The 19,702-nt window shown below is 41.2% G+C and overlaps 1 protein-coding gene and 1 long non-coding RNA gene across 3 annotated transcripts in view; one reads left to right on the forward strand and one right to left on the reverse strand.

Annotated features, from left to right (window-relative positions):
* Positions 1 to 19,414, forward strand: part of LOC122462450 — a 31,552-nt gene extending 12,138 nt beyond the window's left edge. The window contains exons 2-5 of one of the 2 annotated variants that reach the window (XR_006284984.1): positions 8,403 to 8,453; positions 8,968 to 9,116; positions 9,195 to 9,428; positions 18,043 to 19,414. This is a non-coding gene — a long non-coding RNA (uncharacterized LOC122462450). Of the gene's footprint in view, positions 1 to 8,402; positions 8,454 to 8,967; positions 9,117 to 9,194; positions 9,429 to 12,273; positions 12,573 to 18,042 lie in introns of those variants that run through there. The other variant, XR_006284983.1, reaches the window with a different exon arrangement.
* BOLL (boule homolog, RNA binding protein) overlaps positions 1 to 19,702 on the reverse strand; it is a 73,249-nt gene that overhangs the window by 17,726 nt on the left and 35,821 nt on the right. Inside the window, exons 6-10 of the mRNA XM_037912809.2 lie at positions 18,179 to 18,306; positions 13,336 to 13,407; positions 10,774 to 10,821; positions 5,103 to 5,231; positions 3,413 to 3,511 (exon numbers count right to left, since the gene is read on the reverse strand). Coding sequence (XP_037768737.2) covers positions 3,413 to 3,511; positions 5,103 to 5,231; positions 10,774 to 10,821; positions 13,336 to 13,407; positions 18,179 to 18,306 — 476 coding nt within the window. The remainder of the gene's footprint in view (positions 1 to 3,412; positions 3,512 to 5,102; positions 5,232 to 10,773; positions 10,822 to 13,335; positions 13,408 to 18,178; positions 18,307 to 19,702) is intronic.

The following is a 19,702-nucleotide window of genomic DNA, read 5'->3' on the forward strand; positions in this document are numbered from 1 at the left end:
GGGGGTGGTGGTGCATGCGGGTGAGAGCCATGTGGAGCCTCTTGCGCACCTCTGCCTAGGAGTTGGACCTGCTGCTGGCCGCTTCCAGGGCACATCGCAGCCTGCAGTGCCAGGACAGGTGGGAAGCCTGCCTCTGCACCCTGGCTGTGCTGGTGACTGCGAGCCGCCAGAGGTAAGCCCGGGCCCCAACCCTGTGCCCCAATCCCCTGCCCCAGCCCTGAGCCCCCCGAACCCAGAACCCCTTCCTGCACCCCAAACCCTTCATCCCTGGCCCCACCTAGAGCCTGCACTCCTAGTCCAGAGCCCTGATCCTCCTCCCAGGCAACCCCCTGCCCCAGCCCTGAGCCCCTCCCACACCCCAAATTTCCCCTCCCACACCCTCATCCCCAGCTCCATTGCGTCACAGGCATCAACAATTTTCTTCAACTGGGTCCCCAGAATAAAAGTGTGAAAACCACTGGTCTAAAGGGCTGTCTCTAGTATTTCCTCCGGGGGATGGAGTGTAAATTCCCAGGGATCACAGAGTGGATCTTGAATCCTTTAGAGAATGCAGGGATTTATACATCTTTTCATAAAAAGGTTGGACTCATCAAAAGAAAGTCGTAGATGGTGGACCTCTCTAGAAAAGCCTGACAACTGGAGCCACAAGTTCCTTTGCATGACCAGCCCTGTGGCTAAATTTCTGGAAACTGAGTTCTTTCTGTAGCCACCTGTACCATCACCAAGTTAGGGGCAGGATGGGAAAACAAAAAGTCAGCACCTTTGGCAGGAACAAAATAACATCTTTTGGCTCTTTTTGGTGTTGGAACACAAGATGCTGGTGTGTGCCAAACTGCTCTGGCCAGTTCCAATATAGCCTTGTTAATTGGAAGGGCCACACTGGTCGGTCCTTGCACTTGCAAAGTCCAAGAGTCGGTGTTGAGAGCGCTGGACCTCTTCAGATAGGACCTGTGGACCATTAGCGACCCATTGCAACAGCTCCTGATACTAATGGTGGAAGTTGATGAAGGAGTGATGGCGTTGTCTGGAGATGATGAGGAAGCCCCCATCAGAACTGGTTCTAGCTCTTCCTCTTCGTACCCTAATGGAACTAGCTGACGAGAGGAGAGGAGCAGTACAATTCCTGAGAGAGGTCTGGTCACCTGCCATAGGGGTCCCAAAGGCCCCAATAAGGTGCAAAGGAGGGATCCACTGGCCATGGTGGCCCCCAGGGCAATCAGTACCAGCTCCCCTGGGGGAGGTTATATCCGGAGGGATGGTAAGAACAGCTTGTCAGGGCTCCTGTGCCTTACTGGAGATACCGGTGCAGCTGTCTCCTCTGATTCCTTCAATTCCAAGTTCGCAGTGGTGGTACCATCAGTACTGGGCACTCCTGATGGATGGGTGGAGATGTATCTGCTCCTGGGACATCAGTAACAATCACACTCTGGGATAAGGATGTCCCTCAGGAGGAGAAGGCCTGAAAGGAGTGGAGACTGCGGGGAGGAGAGGAATATATCCTATGGTGTACTAAGGTCTCCGTATAGCCGAGAGTCTGGGGAGTTCCAGCAGAAACACCTGAAGGATGGGGCTTGTCTGTCACAGCCGGTCGGCCTTTGAATAAACAAGGTCGTACCGATGATGTATCTGGACCTGTAATCGTAGATGAGACTGAAGAGTGTATGTCTTTCCACTTCAGTCCTGAAGGTCTTCGGCGGAGCCAGTTCCGTGGGTTCCATATGTGACATCTCACCCAAGCTGGACCGGCTAAGGACGGAAACGTGTTTCTTATGGATAATCCTCTGTGAGGATCTGTCCTTACGCCCATGAGATTGCCCCTTACTGTCATGGGAAGTCTTGTAGGAGGAATCCTTGGGCTTTGGTGCTAAAGGTTCTTCTCTAAGGCCTGTGCTTGGAGAGGCACTGCTGGTTGGTTGAGGCTGATGTACACAGAGGGAGGGTGTTCCAGGCCCAGGTCAGAGCGAGGACTCATAGTCTCCTCCATCAGGAACATTTTTAGTCAGAACTCTGATCTTTCTAATTCTGGGTGGGAAGCATTGACAGATACTGCACTTCAAAGACATACATGCGTCGTACAGACATCATGGATGATCGTCACTGATGGAGAAGGAGCAAGATGATGCAATTTTTGAATCCCAGGATTCTGGGCATAGTCCTGGGACCGGGGAGCATTTTCCCTGAATGGCGGGTGACGGAACTATCCTATACTAACTATAACTACTAAGCTAAGATATAAAAACTATTTACAAAGAGTTTATTTTACAGGTTATGCATGGAGTGAAGGATGACACAATTCCGACTCAGGTCATGTGCTGATAAGAAGGAACTGAAGAGGCATCTACCCACACTGCCTCTTTTATCCTCGGTCGGGAGCACGAGGGAAGCTACTGAGCATGTACGGGTCAACGAATATTAAAAGTTAGTGGTTGCTTTATGCTTTGAAGCACAAAGGGTTATATCACATCTAATTTGTCTTTAAACCTATCCAGCACAACTGTGGATGATCTCATTAGCCATACAATGTTTATTACTTTTTGCATTACAACTAAACTCTTGGCCTCAATGATATTTAGTTCCACAGGTTAATAATACAGTATGTAAAGTATTTCCTTTTCCTTCTGTTTTAAATCTATTTTTCAATTTCATTGGATAGCCCCTTGTTTTTGTTTTCTATACCATTCATTATTGGGGGAGCTGGTATTTATCCCCTAAATTAAGTTGCCTAACATACTTTGCATTATGAAGGATTCTTGTGACCTTTTCTTTGAGATGATCTCACAGCTCATTTGTTTGTAGGAGTCTTCTGATATTTGGAAGGGGAAAATACCCTCAGGCTAAAGCAGCGCCTGCTTTTCGTTAACATCCTGAAAATATGCTAGAATATTAAAGGCATGATTTTGTCATACAGAAGCTGTGCTTGTCTGTCCCTCTCTCAGCAAGTTCAGCTACATATTTTAAAATTCTATTTTTAATTATTATTTCAGTCAACTTTCTCCTAGAGAAGTAAGGCTCACTAGTCTATAAGTCCCTGTACCATCCCTAAAGTCTTTTTTAAAGATAAGTACTGCCATTTGCTAACCTTTAGTCCTCTGGAATAGCAGCTGATCTTCATAAGAGATGGCATATTTTTAAAATTTCTTCAGATAACCTCCATCTTCAGAAATCCTGGTGATTTGTTACTTTTTAATTTATCAATTATTTCCAGCTCTTCCTCATTTGACACTTTATTTTCTGACTGTCTCATATTTATTACCTGAATCGAATAATTCCAAGGTGGGTATCTCCCCAACATCCTCTGTGGTGAAAACTAATGCAAAGAAATAGTTAGTTCCTCTGCAACATTCTTGTCCTCCTTACTTACCACCTGGCAGTACATAAGAACAAAAGAAAAGAAAAAGACTACAGAGCTTACTTTAACCGGCTCAGGCTGCATCACAGGTGTTGGCATAGCTATGGTACTCTGGGCATAAACTTGGTGATATGCTGCTTGAACTCCATGATCAGAATATGGCTGTCAAAAAAAAAAAAACAAAAAAAACAAACCCCAAACATTTTTTATAAGAAGATTTTTAAGAGTACAAAAGCATGCTCTACATTTGTATGTTTTTGTAAGCTCTCTTATGATTTAAACTGCTAAAAATTGTGGACTAAGTTAACCTGACTACCTATCATTAATCAATGATTTTTTTTTAATTTATTTTTTCCCCCATTGCAGAATAGGTTTTGGTAAATCACTTAATATCGCACACTTGTTTATCAGTGCCACCCACCTTTTTTCCTAACGTGGAAGCCCATTAAAGAGATTAATTTCTGTACTATGAATTCAGTTTACTCATAACTGTAAAGGAACAGTGTATAAATGTATTGAAACTCCGTAACCAATATTTTCAGCTTGTTTTAAAAATTTATTCAGGAAAGATGCAGAATGCTTTTTTCTTCAACAGGTTTATTGTATGCATGTAGCTTCCCCCAATATCAATAGACTATATACCTGTGGATTGAAGGCATGATACAGCCATGTTTTCCTAAATTAATTCCAGTTTTATTTGTAGTTGATCTGCCTCCTAAAATTTCTTTGTACATTATTGATAACCTTCTGATTCATGCACAACTGGTAGAGCACGCAAGATAAATATAAAATTAGCCAGCAAAGGAGCAGTGTGTGCAGTTGCATAGGAATGTCAATATATATTTGTTTTAGAGGAAAAAAAAGTGCAGGCTTCTGCATATACTGTTTGTTATTTGCTATAATTTTTAGTGAAAAATACTTGACTTCGCCCCCCCCCATAGTCCTTCTAGCTGCTTTAGTGATTAATTCTTTTAAGGAAAGAATACTATGCCAATATATCAAAATAATTGTACAGGTCTTTTGCCGTAGCTCCATTTTCAGTAAAACATATTGCTATATTTTCCTTCCACTTCTTATATATTCAATTACTAACAAATGGTTTTATCAGAAATTTTCTAATACTTTCTCTCCAATCTAAATTAACAATTTTTGGGGAAAAAAAAGACTGCAAAAAAAGAATTGCTGTTGACTAAGAAGTAAGGATTCATATGCACAAAACAGCAGAAAAGATTTAATTTTTAGAACCTGGAAAACCTTACGATCCCCCAGAATTGTCAAACACCACGTTTCTCCACAGAAAAGTATTCCAGCGAATTTATATTCTTAGAAGCATTCAGATCAGACTATAACCATTCAACAGTCCTAACAAGCAGTTCAGTCTGGATTTATTCATTTTGAACTGTTAGCGTCAATGTGGAACTAGCAGAAACGTTTAACCTAGTCCGCCCACTGCTGCCCACAATCCAGTGGCAGCCTTTCAAAATATTTCAAAATCCAGTGTTTCTGCTAGGAAGCCGTGCCAGGAACTCTGAGATAGGTAACCAAGAGGCACTGCGATTGCAATGACTTAAAACAATACTAGTGTGGGCATGGAGAAAAAGTGCAAAGGGTTGTAAACTTCTGCATAGCTGATGTGGTTGCACTGAATTGTTTGTGCTTAAATTGGTTCTGTTTAATTGGTTCAAATAAAAAATGTTCAAGTTTCTATTGCATATAAATATATATATTGTATATAAAAGTTCCATGAAAGTACCTCTGGAACTGCAGCTTCCATTAGAGAGAAAGGAGGAGGTACACATCCACTGTCCTGTGCAATTTCTAGTGGTTGATAAATAACTTCAGAAGGGTGAAGATAAAAGAATGAGGTTGAAGAGGCAGGAGACTGAAATAAAACAAGATTTAGTACACGTTACTGAACTGTGCCACTGGTAAGCAACACCAAACTAAAGACTTAAATAACTGACACTGAATTTTAGGCAACTTAAAAAAATATTTAAAAGTTTTAGATACTACATTTGGCTTCAACTCCCCTTGCTATTTTTGTGTTTTTACAATCAAACTTTCTTCTTTTAAAAATGTCTCTCCTCTGCTATGTGAAGGGCTGACGCAAACAAAAGGGAAAAGTAACCGACCGACCATACAGGGGAAATAATTAAGATGATTTTACATGAAGTTCTGTCTAAAGCACTCAGTCAACAAACTGTAAAAATAAAAATAAATATTCTCCTCATTCAGTTATAGTAATCTTAGATACTACTGTAAAAAAAAATTAAAGTTTGCACATACAAGTACGAATTTTAAAATTGATGGTGTTGCTTTAACATTTTAATCCCAGGGCAATTTGGTAGAAAAGAAAAAAGAGAAAACACAAAAGTCAGAAAGCAAGAGAGAGTAAGAAAGTTTTCTAAGCACATTCAAAGTGAACTGATGTACTTTTAAAAGTAACTAAAATATAAAAAGTTGTTTAAGATTCCAAATCCATAACTGAAAAAATATATAAACTTAAAATATATTTAAAAACACATTATAAAACCAAATCGAAAGGTTGTTTTTTTTAAAATCCCTGCAAAAATTTGATAGTTTTCTGTTTTTCCTGCAATAGTTAACAAAAAAAAAAACCCCAAACAACTGAAGTAGAAGAAGAAATATTGCTTTGTGTACTTGTGACATCATACATTCCCACAATAAAAATACAAAAACCTGAATACCAATTGTGGCGTTTAAATAGGAAATAAAGCAATTTTCAAGTATTTTTTTTTTAAACTTATCCATTTGTTATTTTTAGGTCTACCCATGCATAGTGTTAATCTTTTAGGATATTATGAAGGTATTGATAAAGACTTAAGTTAAAATTGTGTTGAGATTTACACTTACAGCAGGATGAACATTCCTGCATTCCACACTGTAACGACTAAATTTAGTCTTTAAATTTACCATCACAACTCTTCAGAGAACAAGTTAATTTTATCCCCCCACACATTTAAAAAACAAAAGGAAACTCCCTCCACAAAAAAATGTTATTAAGTTAGTTAAGGTTGCACTTCCTATGAATGCAATTACTACCTTATCAAACATTAGATTCCACAGCCTAACACCAAATTCACTTTAATTTTTAGCATAGAACCATTCACAATGCACATATGTATGCAAAACCATAATTCTATCCTACTATCTCATGTAAAATATTACATGTATCTATAAATTAACAATCTTGCTTAGTTCGTCAAGCACTGTGTAAGTTTGTGGTGCTAAACTAAGTGTCCAGTCTTGTAAATATTTAATTACATGAGTGAAAATTTTCATAATTGGAACAAGTCTTAACTTTGCACACATGCCCTAAAAAGCTTAAAATTATTGGCTCCTGCCCTGCATGAAGCTCAACAAGCACAAACTCCTGTGCCCATACTGTACTCCATAAAAGCGTAGGTATCCATACTTACTGATTCTAATGAAGGATCAGGGCATTGAAAAGTTTGTATCTATTACAATGTTTTTTCAGCTCAACTTTAGCAATAAGATACCATGAATAATTCTGGGGTTTTGTTGACATGGCCGAATCATAAAACAAATAATTGAACCGGTGTAAAAAAATTCCTCACACATATCCCCACAAAAAAAACTTCAGATAAAGTAAAAAAAGACATAAAATGTTTTCAGTTTGGCCTAGATCTGTTATTAATCGAGAGAACATTAAAAAAACAAGGACCATTACAAAGAGAGTCCTGTTTCCTGTTCCCCCAAGATTGTATCATGTGATGGTCAGCTGTTCCAATCTTGCTGGCTTGTCTTGCATGAAACAACACGAGATTTAGTTCTATCTTGGAAAAGGGGACTTTTGTCTTGCAGTTCTTCATAGATGTAAGCCGGTCTTTAAGAGGGAGTCTGAAATCTGTAAGCCCTAATGAAAATGGCATTCTTCAGACTCCACTTGCATTGGTGTATTTGCTTTAGGCTTACCCAACTGGTGACTGAGTTCAGTAACTCTTTGATATGAATAGCTTTCATATTAGTAGCTTCCACTACAGTGCACAGTGGAGAGAAGATCTCTGGGAATAGAACTTGTCTTCTCTTCTTTTTCTTGTTTGTACATGCCACTGCTGTAGTGCTGTCATATTACTAGGACAAGCTTCTGGGAGGCTCTGACAGTTTGGAGGATATGTCTGTGTCAACTTATGAATTTCAGCTTTGGCTTGTGAACACCATTTCTATTTGTAAGAAGACGTAACTCACCCTCTTCAATAACTGTCGTTCTTCAAGATGTGTGTCCCTGTGGGTACTTCATGCTAGGTGCGCTTGCGCCCACTGCACCTTTGATCAGAGATTTCGCATAGCAGTCTCCGTTAGGCTCGTGCATGCATGTTACTCAGTCTTGTGCATCGCACCATTGTTATATAGGACCGCATGGGCCGAAATGCCCTCAATTCCTTCCTAAGCTTCATGACAGATAATTCCAAAGACAAAGGAAAGGAGTATGGGTAGTGGAGCACACACAGGGACATGCATCTCAAAGAACCACAGTTCCTGCACAGAGTGAGTAGCCATTTCTTCTTTGAGTAGTGTCCCTATGGGTGCTTCACTCTAGATGGCTACTGAGAAGTTCCCCTTAAGGAGGAGGGGGCTTTGGAGTGAGTCCAATACAGAAGAAAGACCAGCAGAGCCAAATACAGCATCGGAAGCGGAGTCATGAGTTCATGCATAATGCTCAGCAGAGAGAGAGAGAGAGAGAGAGAGAGAGAGAGATCCAAGTCGCAACTCTACGTATCTCAATAATGGGAACATTTTTCAGAAAGGCTATTGAAATAGAAATGGACCTTGTAGAAAGTGTATGTTCGAGGGTGCTTGGAGATTGCAAGGTTGGTAGCAACAATGAATGTAGTCGGATATGCACCTAGAGAGTCTTTGTTTAGAAATTGCTGACCCTTTTGATCTGTCTTCAATTGAGACAATTTGGGGGACTTTCTAAAACAATTAGTCCTGTCAAGATAGACGACCAGCGCTCTTCTAATATTGAGTGTGTGTAACAGTGCTTCCTTCTTACCCGGCTCCGGTGTAGGGTAAAAGACCGGAAGATGAAGGTTAATGTGGAATTCTGAAGATGCTTTTGGTAAGAGCTTGGAATGTGGTCATAATATGACTGTGTCTTTGAAAAATACAGTGAAAGGGGAGTATGCCATAAGAGCCCCTATTTCCCTAACTTGCTGGCTTGACATAATGGCTACCAGAAATGCCGTTTTCACTGATAAATGGAGGAGCAAACAGGTAGTCAGTGGCTCGAACAGTGTCCTCAAGTTGGGATTCCAAATCAGAATAGGACATTTGACTTGTGGGAAGAGATTTCTGACTCCCCTGAGGAATCTTATAGAAGTTGAGTGAGCAAACACAGAATAACCCTCTATTAGAGAGCGGAAAGCTGCCAAATGGACCCTAACAGAGCTCAACAACAAACCTGAGTAGTTAAATCCAGGATGTAGTCCAGTATATCTGACAGCGATGAGGTTGCTGGTGGAATGTGCTTTAGGTCACATCAGAAGCAAAATCTTGTCCATTTTTGCAAGTAAGTGTAGGGGGTAGACTGTTTCCTGCTATGTAATAGTACTCTTTTTACTCCCCCTGAACAGGCTGTTTCTAAACCTGCAAATCATTGAGTAGCCATGCTTTGAGGTGAAGCACTCTGAGATTGGGGTGAAGGATCTTCCTGTCTTTTTGGGAAAGAAGATAAGGAGCAGTCCAGAGAATGATCAATGAACAAGAGGCCAGCTTTATGAGGGTAAGGAAACGATGTCCGTCTGGGCCAGGGTGGAACTATTATAATAACTCTGGCTTTGTCCTCCTCTTTCTTGAGCAGAACTTTGGATATTAGAGGAGTCGGAAGGAATGCACATAGTAGACCTGACAACCACAGAAAGTGAAAGGCATCACCCCAAGGACTGGAGACCCAGGCCACCTCTGGGGCAGAACTGAGCACATTTCTTGTTTCTGGCCATGGAGAACAGATCTATCTGAGGGATGCCACATTCCATTGTACTCAATCACATATTTTGGCAATCTATTTCCCACTTACATTCTGATCGCCTGGGAGGTAAGCTGCTGTGATGATGATCTTATTGCATATGCACTAATTCCAAAACTTTGACAGCTTCGGCATAGAGGGAAGGGGGATCTTGCCCCTCTTTGTCAGCTGATATAGAACATGCATGACCTGTTGTCCAGCACGACCTGTATGTATTTGCCCCAATCAATGGTAGAAATTAGAGACAGCAATATCTGACTGCCCTGAGTTCTAGGATGTTGATGTGCAGAAGACATTGCTCAACTCCCTAACAGAAGAGCAGGGACAGACAAGGTTCTGGGGGCTGTTTTAAAAAGGACATGCTCTTGAGGAAAAGGAAGTCATTTCTTCTATGGAAACAAATGACCCAAAAAAGGAAAATGGAGGCAACAGAGACTTTACTTAAATGTCTTGGACCAAACCCAAGACCCACAAAGTAGGGTGAGATAACACTGAAAGGGATTACGTTCAGGTGTGTTTTTGTTTTCCACAGGTCTGTAACTCTCTTGTGCCTTTTAAGAGGTGTATGTGACCATGTCTACACTAGCGAGTTTACAGCAGCACAGCTGTACTGATGCAGCTGCACCGCTGTAAGATCGCTTGTGTAGCCACTTGATGCTGATGGAAGAGAGCTCTCCCATCGACATAATAAAACCATCTCCACGAGGGTAATAGCTATGTCGGCAGTGCAACTTTGCTGATGTAGCACTTAAGGAAGATGCTATCTACACTGACAAGAGAAGCTCTCCCACTGGCATAGGTAGTCCACTTCCCCAAGAGGCGGTAGCTATGCTGACAGCAGAAGCCCTCCCATTGACATAACACTGTCTACATGGGAATTTGGTTGGTATAACTGGGTTGCTCCTTTTTCCACACCCCTCAGCAATGCATTTATATCAACCTAGGTTTGTAGTGCAGACCAGGGCTAAGGCTGGGCCAAATGGTGACAGAGGCCACTGCTATTAGACTAACCAGGGCATGTCTAATTGCTCTGTGTTTCAGGAACTTAATATTCCCTTTGAGTTCAGACTCAAAATCCCTTGGATGGCAAGATTCCCCATCCATATAAACTAGAGAACTCCTGTAAGCTGGACAAAGCTCTCTTGTGGTAAAGAAATATTATGCGAATAAACAAACTGGATGTGATATTTTATTAAATTGTACTATATCCCTTCCATTATGCCAGGAAATACTGCATGATTGCATTACTGAGATATAGCAAACAATATTAACCTGAACAATGCTGATTAACTGCCTTGGGAGATATCATTTCATCAATGAATTATGTACAAGTGATTTAAAAATTGAAAAAGCATACTGTGCATTCAAACAAGGAAAGCAATGACCAAATGCTGCAATTATAAAATATATTTACCTGTGGAACACTCCATTGCCACTGCCCTGAAAGACACTGTGCAGGTGCCTAGGTTCATAAAAATAAGATAGTTTATTATTTCATAATTCAAACATTCTCATATGGAAAAACACACAGACCTTTCAAATACGTTGTTTTGAAAATAAAACAGACACTGGCAGGTCTTAGCTGATGAAAAGGATGTAAGGTAAAATTTTCAAAAGAGTCCGAGTAATTTAGGCGCATAAGTCCTATTGACTTTCAATGGGACTCTGGTTTGGGCACTTTTGAAAATGGCACTTAGGATCCTACATCACTTAAGCACATTTGAAAATTAATTTTTTTAAAATAAATAAAACAGATAAAATACGAAGTTTTACTACAATTCAAAAGTATTTTTAAAACTTTGCAACAGTCCTATTTTTAAAGATATTTTTATCCTGGTCACAACTGATCAATAAAGCCAGAAACTTTCCAGAGAACTCTTCTTCCAATTAAGCATTGGTTCCCAAACTTTAACAACCTGTGAACCCCTTTTACTAAAATGTCATGTCTCGCGAACCCCCTCCTAAAAATGAATATTTCCAGGAATTTTATCCTTTATCTGAGTATAAATTATAAAAGCAGTGATCTTGGAAATATAAAATTTGTTTTTATAACATTCTTATTACACACTATTTATTATTAATTACTATTTATCACTACACTATTTTTATTACATTATGAAAACAGCAACACTCTTCCAAGATCTCACTTTCGTAGCTTGTAAGGCTTTGAATAAGCCTGTTATAAGACAAGGCTCCTATGTTTCATCAAGGAGTACCGCATAAAGGTATTTAAGAAGCCAACTCAAAGAGTTCCTCCTACACAAGCATTCAGATCTTGAGCAGTCTAGGCAAACAACACACGTTACAACAAAGCTTAAACTTGTTCTTCATATTAATTTTAAAAACCATACTAAAAATAAATGCAGGAGAGTGGGGTGGGGGGAGGTATTTTTTCATGCTTTGTGTGTATAAAAAGATCTTGTACACTTTCCACAGTATGCATCCGATGAAGTGAGCTGTAGCTCACAAAAGCTTATGCGCAAATAAATTGGTTAGTCTCTAAGGTGCCACAAGTACTCCTTTTCTTTTTTTCATTTAAATACTGTACCTGTAGTCCAGGTGATTCCGCCCGCCATTACACTCAATGTAATTTTGACTACACGCGATTTTCGCTTTATGCGCTGACTGCGGAACGTAACCCCAGCGTAAGATGAGACTCACCTGTACGGGTAAATCATGACCCCTTGCTTGCACAGGTGGGCCGCCACCACTGCTAGAACTTTGGAAAACACTCGGGGGGGTGGGGGGGTTGGAGATTGATTGCTGTGATGTGGAGGACTGCGAAAAATTTGATCTTCGTTTGGGTGGTATTTGCCTACATCTTTGAGGATAATACGGTCCCTGGTTCTTGGGTACGGAGCCCGCCTAGGACGTTATAACGTATGATACCTGCCCTGTTTGCATTTTGTTGCAGGTGTATAGATTCCTAGAGCTCTAAGAGTGGCTCTCAAGTCCTTTAAGGAGTGAAGTGATTCGTCAATCTGGCTGGCAAACAGCTTCAGACCCTCGAAAGGAAGGTCCTTTACTGTTGATTGCACCTCCCTTGAAAACCCTGAAAAGTGAAACCAGGAGGCCCGGCAGATGCGATGGTCCTCGCAGCAGTGTCAGCGGAGTCCAGTGATGCTGGAAGGACTGTTCGAGCTATAAAGTGGCCTTCAGAAATGCTCTCTTTTTTCCTCTGGTATAAGTTCAATAAAGTCTGCTAATTTTGAGTAAGTCGTGGTCATATTTTGCAAGAGAGCTTCATAATTGGCAAATCTAAACTGTAACGTTGCCGATGAGTAGGCCTTGCAGCCAAGTAAATCCAGCCTTTCGCAGTCCTTATCATAAGGTGTGAACCTGGAATAATGGTGCCTACCTCTTTCATTAACAGTGTCCACCAAGAGAGAATTTGGGGGTTGGAAAATAAAAATTTTAGCCCCTTTGAAGGGACATAATACCTTTTGTCCATCCTCTTACATTAGGTCGGATTCTGGTGGGTGTTTTCCAGATGGTTATGACGGGCTCCATAAAGGCAAGGGAAACTTGGAAGATGTCAATGTGAGGAATATGTCCAAGAGCTTGGGCTGATATTCAGTAACCTCTTCAAGAGGGATTTGAAGTGTGTTAGCTATTCTTTTAAACAGTTCCTGAAACTGTTTGAAATCATCTCCAGTAGTAGGGGGCAGAGGCATGATGGTCTTGTCAGGTGAGGATGACAAGCTGGTTGCAGGAATAGCCTCCTGGTCTAACTCCTGATCTGTTTGCTCAAAAGTTTGTTCCTGGGAGATGTCAGGTGGTACTACTGGTTTTGGCGAGAAGTGTCTATATATTTCCCTGCTGCTTGGTGGCTTGGGAAAATATTGCCCGTATGCTGCCCATGGGCCCCAGAATGACCACTGTGGTGGGAAATCACCTAAAGTGGAGCACCCACAGGGACATCACTCGAAGAACCACCTCAGACTATGAAATGATATACCCATTTTCTAACTTTTACCTGGTAAGGATATGTAGGTTGATGATAAACAGGTTGAGCTACCATTACAGGGGAACTGGAAATGGAACGTGACTTTAAATGAAAAAAAAAGAGATAAATTAGAAATTTTAATACATTAATCTCAGGAATTGTTACTTTTACTAAAACATACACCTTAAGTACTATATGCTATACAACTTACCATTTTAAAAACAAAATAATTTATAAAGAATCGTTACTTACAGTAACTATGATTCTTTAAGATGATCACTTGCATGGATTCACACTGCAGACAAAGCACATGGCCTAGGCACATGAACTCAGAACTTTCTTGAAAGCAGTGTTCATTGGGGCTGCTCACATAGCCTATATCCTCAAATTCCCCCCACCCCTGCCCAATCCTGTGGATATGAAATGGAGTGCAGCTTCAAACCTAATTTAGGTTCCTTCCACAAAACACAAAATCTGCTGGAAGACTTTGGAATAATGGAACATATCATATCAAAGTCCACAAGGTTGAAATAATTGAGGGCCCTGATACTAAAGGACACAGAGTATGTCTACACAGCAAAGAAAAATCTGCAGCTCACCCATGCCAGCTGACTCATGCTCACGGGGCTCAGGCTGTGGGGCTGTTTCACGGCTGCGTAGACTTCCAGGCTCAGGCTGCAGGCCAAGCTCTGGAACCCTCTCACCCTGCAAAGGTCCTAGAGCCTGGGCTCCAGCCCAAGCCCAGATGTCTACACAGCAGTGAAACAGCCCCACAAGTCCAAGTCAGCTGGCACAGGCCAACCGTGGGTTTTTCTTTGATGTTTAGCCATACCCTCAGCACCAGAGGAACCAACATCAATGTACTGGGAAGCCCAGATTTGAGGCACTTGAGGTAGTCAACACCAAGGTAATCAATGCCCAGATGCTTAACACAAAGGGTATGTCTACATGGCAGTTAAAAACCTGTGGCTGGCCCATGTCAGCTGACTCGGGCTTCTGGGGCTCGGGCTAAGAGGCTGTTTCACTGCGGAGTAGATGTTCGGGCTCAGGCTGTAACGTGATCTCTGGGACCCTCCCACCTTGCAGAGTCCCAGAGCCTGGGCTCTGGCTCGAACCTGAACACCTACACTATAATTAAAAGCCCTTTAGCCCAAGTCAGCTAGCATAGGCCAGACGCAAGTTTTTAACTGCAATGTAGACATACCCATGATGTCTAAAAGATAGAATCCAACAATAAACTCTGTGTAATCTGTAAATTTCTTCCCAGGACATCTTTCCAATGCAGTTTCTTGGTAAAGATAAAATATTTGTCTTTTGGGGTTGAAAGAAAGGTGCTTGCCCTTCCCTGTTTAAACCCAGCACTTGAACTACCTCCATTTATCCTCTTCCCAAAACAAATATCAATTCTAAAATGTATGTGAGACAGCTCACTTCATCGGATGCATACTGTGGAAAATACAGAAGATATTCTTATACATGGGTGTTTACCACTACAAAAGGTTTTCTCTCCCCCCACCCCACTCTCCTGCTGGTAATAGCTTATCTAAAGTGATCACTCTCCTTACAAGGTAGTGGTAAACACCCATTTTTTCATGGTTTGTATGTATAAGAATATCTTCTGTATTTTCCACAGTATGCATCCGATGAAGTGAGCTGTAGCTCACGAAAGCTTATGCTCAAATAAATTGGTTAGTCTCTAAGGTGCCACAAGTACTCCTTTTCTTATTGGGGGATATGTTTGTATCAATTTATGAATTTCATTTTTTGTGAACACTGTTATATTTCACCCTCCATTTTGAATGTAACCTTTATTGTGGCCTGAAATATTCATTATGGTAGCAGGAACTTGACACGAAATAGGGAGGCTATGGCAGAGCCATCAGCATTGAAAGTGGAACACTGGGGTTGCTATCAGCAGGGCAACTGACTTTGAACTTTCTGCCCAGAAGCTGGTAGGGGGAAGGAGCATGGAAAATCCCCAATGGAAAAACAAGGATAGAAAAGGCTGTTTTAAAAAGAGGAATACCCTTTAAGCAAGGGAAAACCATTTCACTGCCAGAAACAAAAGACCAAGCTGAAAAAAAAATGGAGCCAGGAGGGGCTTTATCTCCCTAAAGAACAGTGGTCAAACCCAAAGTTCCCAAAAGGGGGTGAGATCGCACTGAGGGGACTGCATTCAGGAATTTATTTTCCATAGATCTGTAATTCTCTTATGCTTTTTAAGAGTAAAGTGTGTATGTGTATAAGAAATTCCTTTGTTAACCCTGTGTTCCTTGCTTTATGGCTACACTGACTCTGAAGGGATTAACTAGAAAGCTCACACAGCCAGGTAGACTCTGCGGGAAAAGTGTGGACACTGGTTCTGGGGTCTAGGTGGCCAGACTACAATGTCTCACTGCCCAAGAAGAGTGTTGTACACTTGGTCAGTGGATTCAGTGGTCACAATAGACTGGTGTCTATTCAGGGACTGGTCTAGATTGTGACTGCATGTTGTCACAAAACTCAGTAGTTCTTTTCTCTGACTGACAGCCAAAACCTTTCACAACATTTCTACATAGTTCTCTGTTATGAATTTCTTTCTGCTTTATAATGTCTCATCCTTTGTTCTATATTTAAAAAAAAATAGGTGAGGCCAAATGAAGTGAGAATTTAAACTTAATAAACTTTTTTGTAATATTATGCATTTTTAAAGTCACAGATTCCCTAGGAAAAGACAAAGGTAAAAGCATTAACATAATGTAAAACAGTTTGTTTTATTCAACACGATCCATGAAACCTGTACTAATGATCATCTGTTAACTGCAGTTACCTCCTGACAGACATATTAATTACATTGTATGATGCAAAAACAACAAGGAGTCCTTGTGGCACATGAAAAGATGGGAGTTGCCTTACCAAGTGGGGGGTCAGTGCTAACGAGGCCAATTCAGAGTTGGAATTAATTTGCAAACTTGACACCATCAAATTAGGCCTGAATAAAGACTGGGAGTGGCTGGGTCACTTCAAAAAGCAATTTTCCCTCTGTTGATATTCACCCCTTCTTGTCAACTGTTGGGAACAGGCCACATCCACCCTGACTGAATTGGCCTCATTAGCACTGACCCCCCAACTTAGTAAGGCAACTCCCATCTTTTCATGTGCTGTATATTTATACCTGCCTACCGTATTTTTCACTCAATGCATCTGATGAAGTGGGTTATAGCCCATGAAAGCTTATGTCCAAATACATTTGTTAGTCTCTAAGGTGCCACAAGGACTCATTGTTTTTGCTGATACAGACTAACACGGCTACCCCTCTGAAACCTGCCATTGTATGATGCAGTTACAGTCAGAAAAGCAGCCAGTTCCTTAGCTGCCATCAAACATCATGAGAGACTAGGTGGGTAAGGTAATATCTTTTATTGGACCAACTTCTGCTGGTGAAAGAGACAAACTTTTGAGCTAACACAGAGCTCTTTGTCAGGTCTGGGAAACGTACTCAGAGGTTGTGTCTACACTAGAGAGTTTACAGTGGCACAGCTGTACTGTACTTCTTGGGGGGGGTGGTAGAGGGGGAGGCTGAAGGATAGGATCATATTTTCAAAGGGTAGACAACGTGCCCACCCCCCACCTGACCACTAGCTGGCAATGTTAGTGGTTGTTCACCTACTGAGGGAAAGGAGGGGAAAAAGCCGGGGCGGGGAGAGGGTTAGTGAGTTATAGATTGTTTATAATAAGCCATAAATCCAGTTGTCTCAATTCAGTCCATGATTTTTAGCTGGCACTTATCATCCCACACTGGAAGCCTTACAGGATAACACCAAACAATTACAACCCATATTCAATGAGGACCAAATCCTGAAAGAAATCTTTCCCACCTCTTCTGGCCTTCAAACAACTCCCCAACCTCTCCATGCTCATCATCTGAAGCAAGCTTCACGCAGACTAGGACACACCAACTGAAAGTGGCGCACACCCTGCCAGAACAACAGATGCAAAACCTATAGATATATCTTCACTACTGTGATGATCATCACCCCCAACAACATGCCTTTCAAGATCTATGGGTCTTATACTTGCCTATCACAACATGTGATGTACCTCACCCAGTGCACTAAATGCCCCAATAACAACTATGTGGATGAAACCAGACAATCACTACGCTCTTGAATGAATTAACACAGAAAAATGATGAGACAAAACTACTATATCATCTGTGGGTTAGCACTTTTCACAAAGGAAACCTGCACAATCCCTTCAAAAGAAGAACCTGGGAGCTTAAATTCGTAATTTTGCTAGATACGAAAAATCATGGACCAAATAGAAACACTGGATTTATGGTTTATTCCAACAATCTATAACCCACAAGCCCCCCGCCCCCAGTTTTTTCCCCCTTCAATATCCCTAGGAGTGAAGAGGTGTTAAGGGGCCACTTCACCTTGAATGGTCCCTTGAAATATGTGTATGTGACATGTATTTATGCTAAGCAATCTGCTCCACCTCGTATTTAGCTGGGAAACACTGAGTACATTTCCCAGACCTGCAGAAGATCTCTGTGTAAGCTCAAAAGCTTGTTTCTCTCACCAGCAGAAGTTGGTCCAATAAAAAATATTACCTCACCCATCTTGTCTCTTTCATATCCTGAGACCAACACAACTATAACAATACTGCCTATAATTAAAGATAATGTACAGTTAACAAGTTTCATGGTAGTAATTAATTTTCTTCAGAGTTTTATCTATTTTGTATAACAAGGAGAGAGGAAAGAAGAAAAGATGGAAAATACAATAAAGAAGCAAAAGGAAACAAGCTTCATGGAACAGAACCTTACCAACAAGCCAGTTGTGAGACATATGCAGTATTCTCAAATGATAATCTTTCAGATATTACTTACAGGCCATGGCTGTGGAACAGATGCAACTTCAGGAGTATGAAAGTAAGCTACTCCATTGTGATAAGTATAAGGATATCCAGTTGAAGTGGTCAAGTACATTGTTCCAGCTGCTGGCATTATGCTAGATCCTACAATAAACAAGGATGGTTGAAATTAAAATTAAACAAACTTGCAGCTTTTAAAACAAGTGAAGTAATAGAAAATTCCAATGCACATTTTAATTGCCAAACATATAACAAATTTTATACTTGATATATCAACTCCATGTTGCTGCTCTGCATCTCTCTGTAACAGGAATGTGTCTCAAACAAACCACAGATGCTGCAATGGCTCTGGTGGAGTGCATTTTTAAATCCTTGGCAGGAACTATGCTTCTAGCTAAAATGTAACATAGTTCTATGTATCTTTTTATCCACTGTGACAGCCTTTGTTTGCTAATAAGCTCTCTCTGACATCTTTCCCCATAGGCTATAAATAGTCAACTGGATTTTCTAAAGGCTTTTGTACTCTCTAGGTAAATACATTCTAATGTCCACATTATGCAGATAAAATTCCCTGGGTTGGAAACAGGGCTTTGAAAGAAAGCTAGGAGGGAGAGGTAGTAAATGGAAATTTGACACCATCTTGGACATGAAGCTAAGTTTGGGCCTCACAATCACCTCGTCCTTATGTACCTAAGTATATGGGAGTCTGGCCATTAATGCATCAGTTCTCCAGCTCTCTTGGCAGAGGCTTTAAGATGGCTTTAAGAAAAGCTGTCTTTAGAGACAGATGCACCAAAGCCATTTTCTTGAGGGGCTCAAAGGGAGGATCCACGAGTTTAATCAGAGCAAGATTTAAGCCCCAAGAATAGAGGAGGCTCCCTTGTAGAAGGAAAAACATTGGTCATGCCTTTCAGGAACAAAGAAACAGTACAATCAGAAAATATAGATCTGTTTTTAATATGCCTGACAGCTAAAAGCTCCTTAAGCCTGGATTTAAGGAGAAGGAAGTTGTCCAATGTCCTGATGTCAACTTGGGGAGCCTTCAAAATCATCTCCAATGGTGTCAAAGCTACTCTGAGACAACTGCAGATTTGAATCAGAGAGGTAAGTACAGAAGCAGAGTCAAGTGGTGGAAAAGTATGTGGTGAAATGGGCAGTAGCCTCAGTGGTGGTCCTCCATTCATGCAGTGGGAGAGAGAAGGGGTTCTTGGGATCTATAGTAATGACATGTCCAGGCTGATTGGTGCTCAGAGGTCTGCCACTGGAGATGTGTGTTGAAGAGACAGCTATAGCGTTAAAAATCTCCAAAATACTCTTGTGTTGAAGAGTAAGAGAGACAGTTCCGCCTCTTCTTTTGTTTGTGCCCCTCTAGTGGGGAGAAGTGCTTCCTGTTCTCTTTCTGATTTCCTGGAGGAGTCCTGTGGTGCCATAACTGATGTATTGGTGCTGGAGGACATGTTCAATATAGGACTTTGTGCTGGCAGAGAGGGCAGTGGTGCTGGATGTAGGGTTTGACCTGGGACTTTTCAAGCCTTATGCC

This window comes from Chelonia mydas, chromosome 11, assembly GCF_015237465.2.
Source record: "Chelonia mydas isolate rCheMyd1 chromosome 11, rCheMyd1.pri.v2, whole genome shotgun sequence".
In the NCBI taxonomy this organism is placed as follows: domain Eukaryota; kingdom Metazoa; phylum Chordata; order Testudines; family Cheloniidae; genus Chelonia; species Chelonia mydas.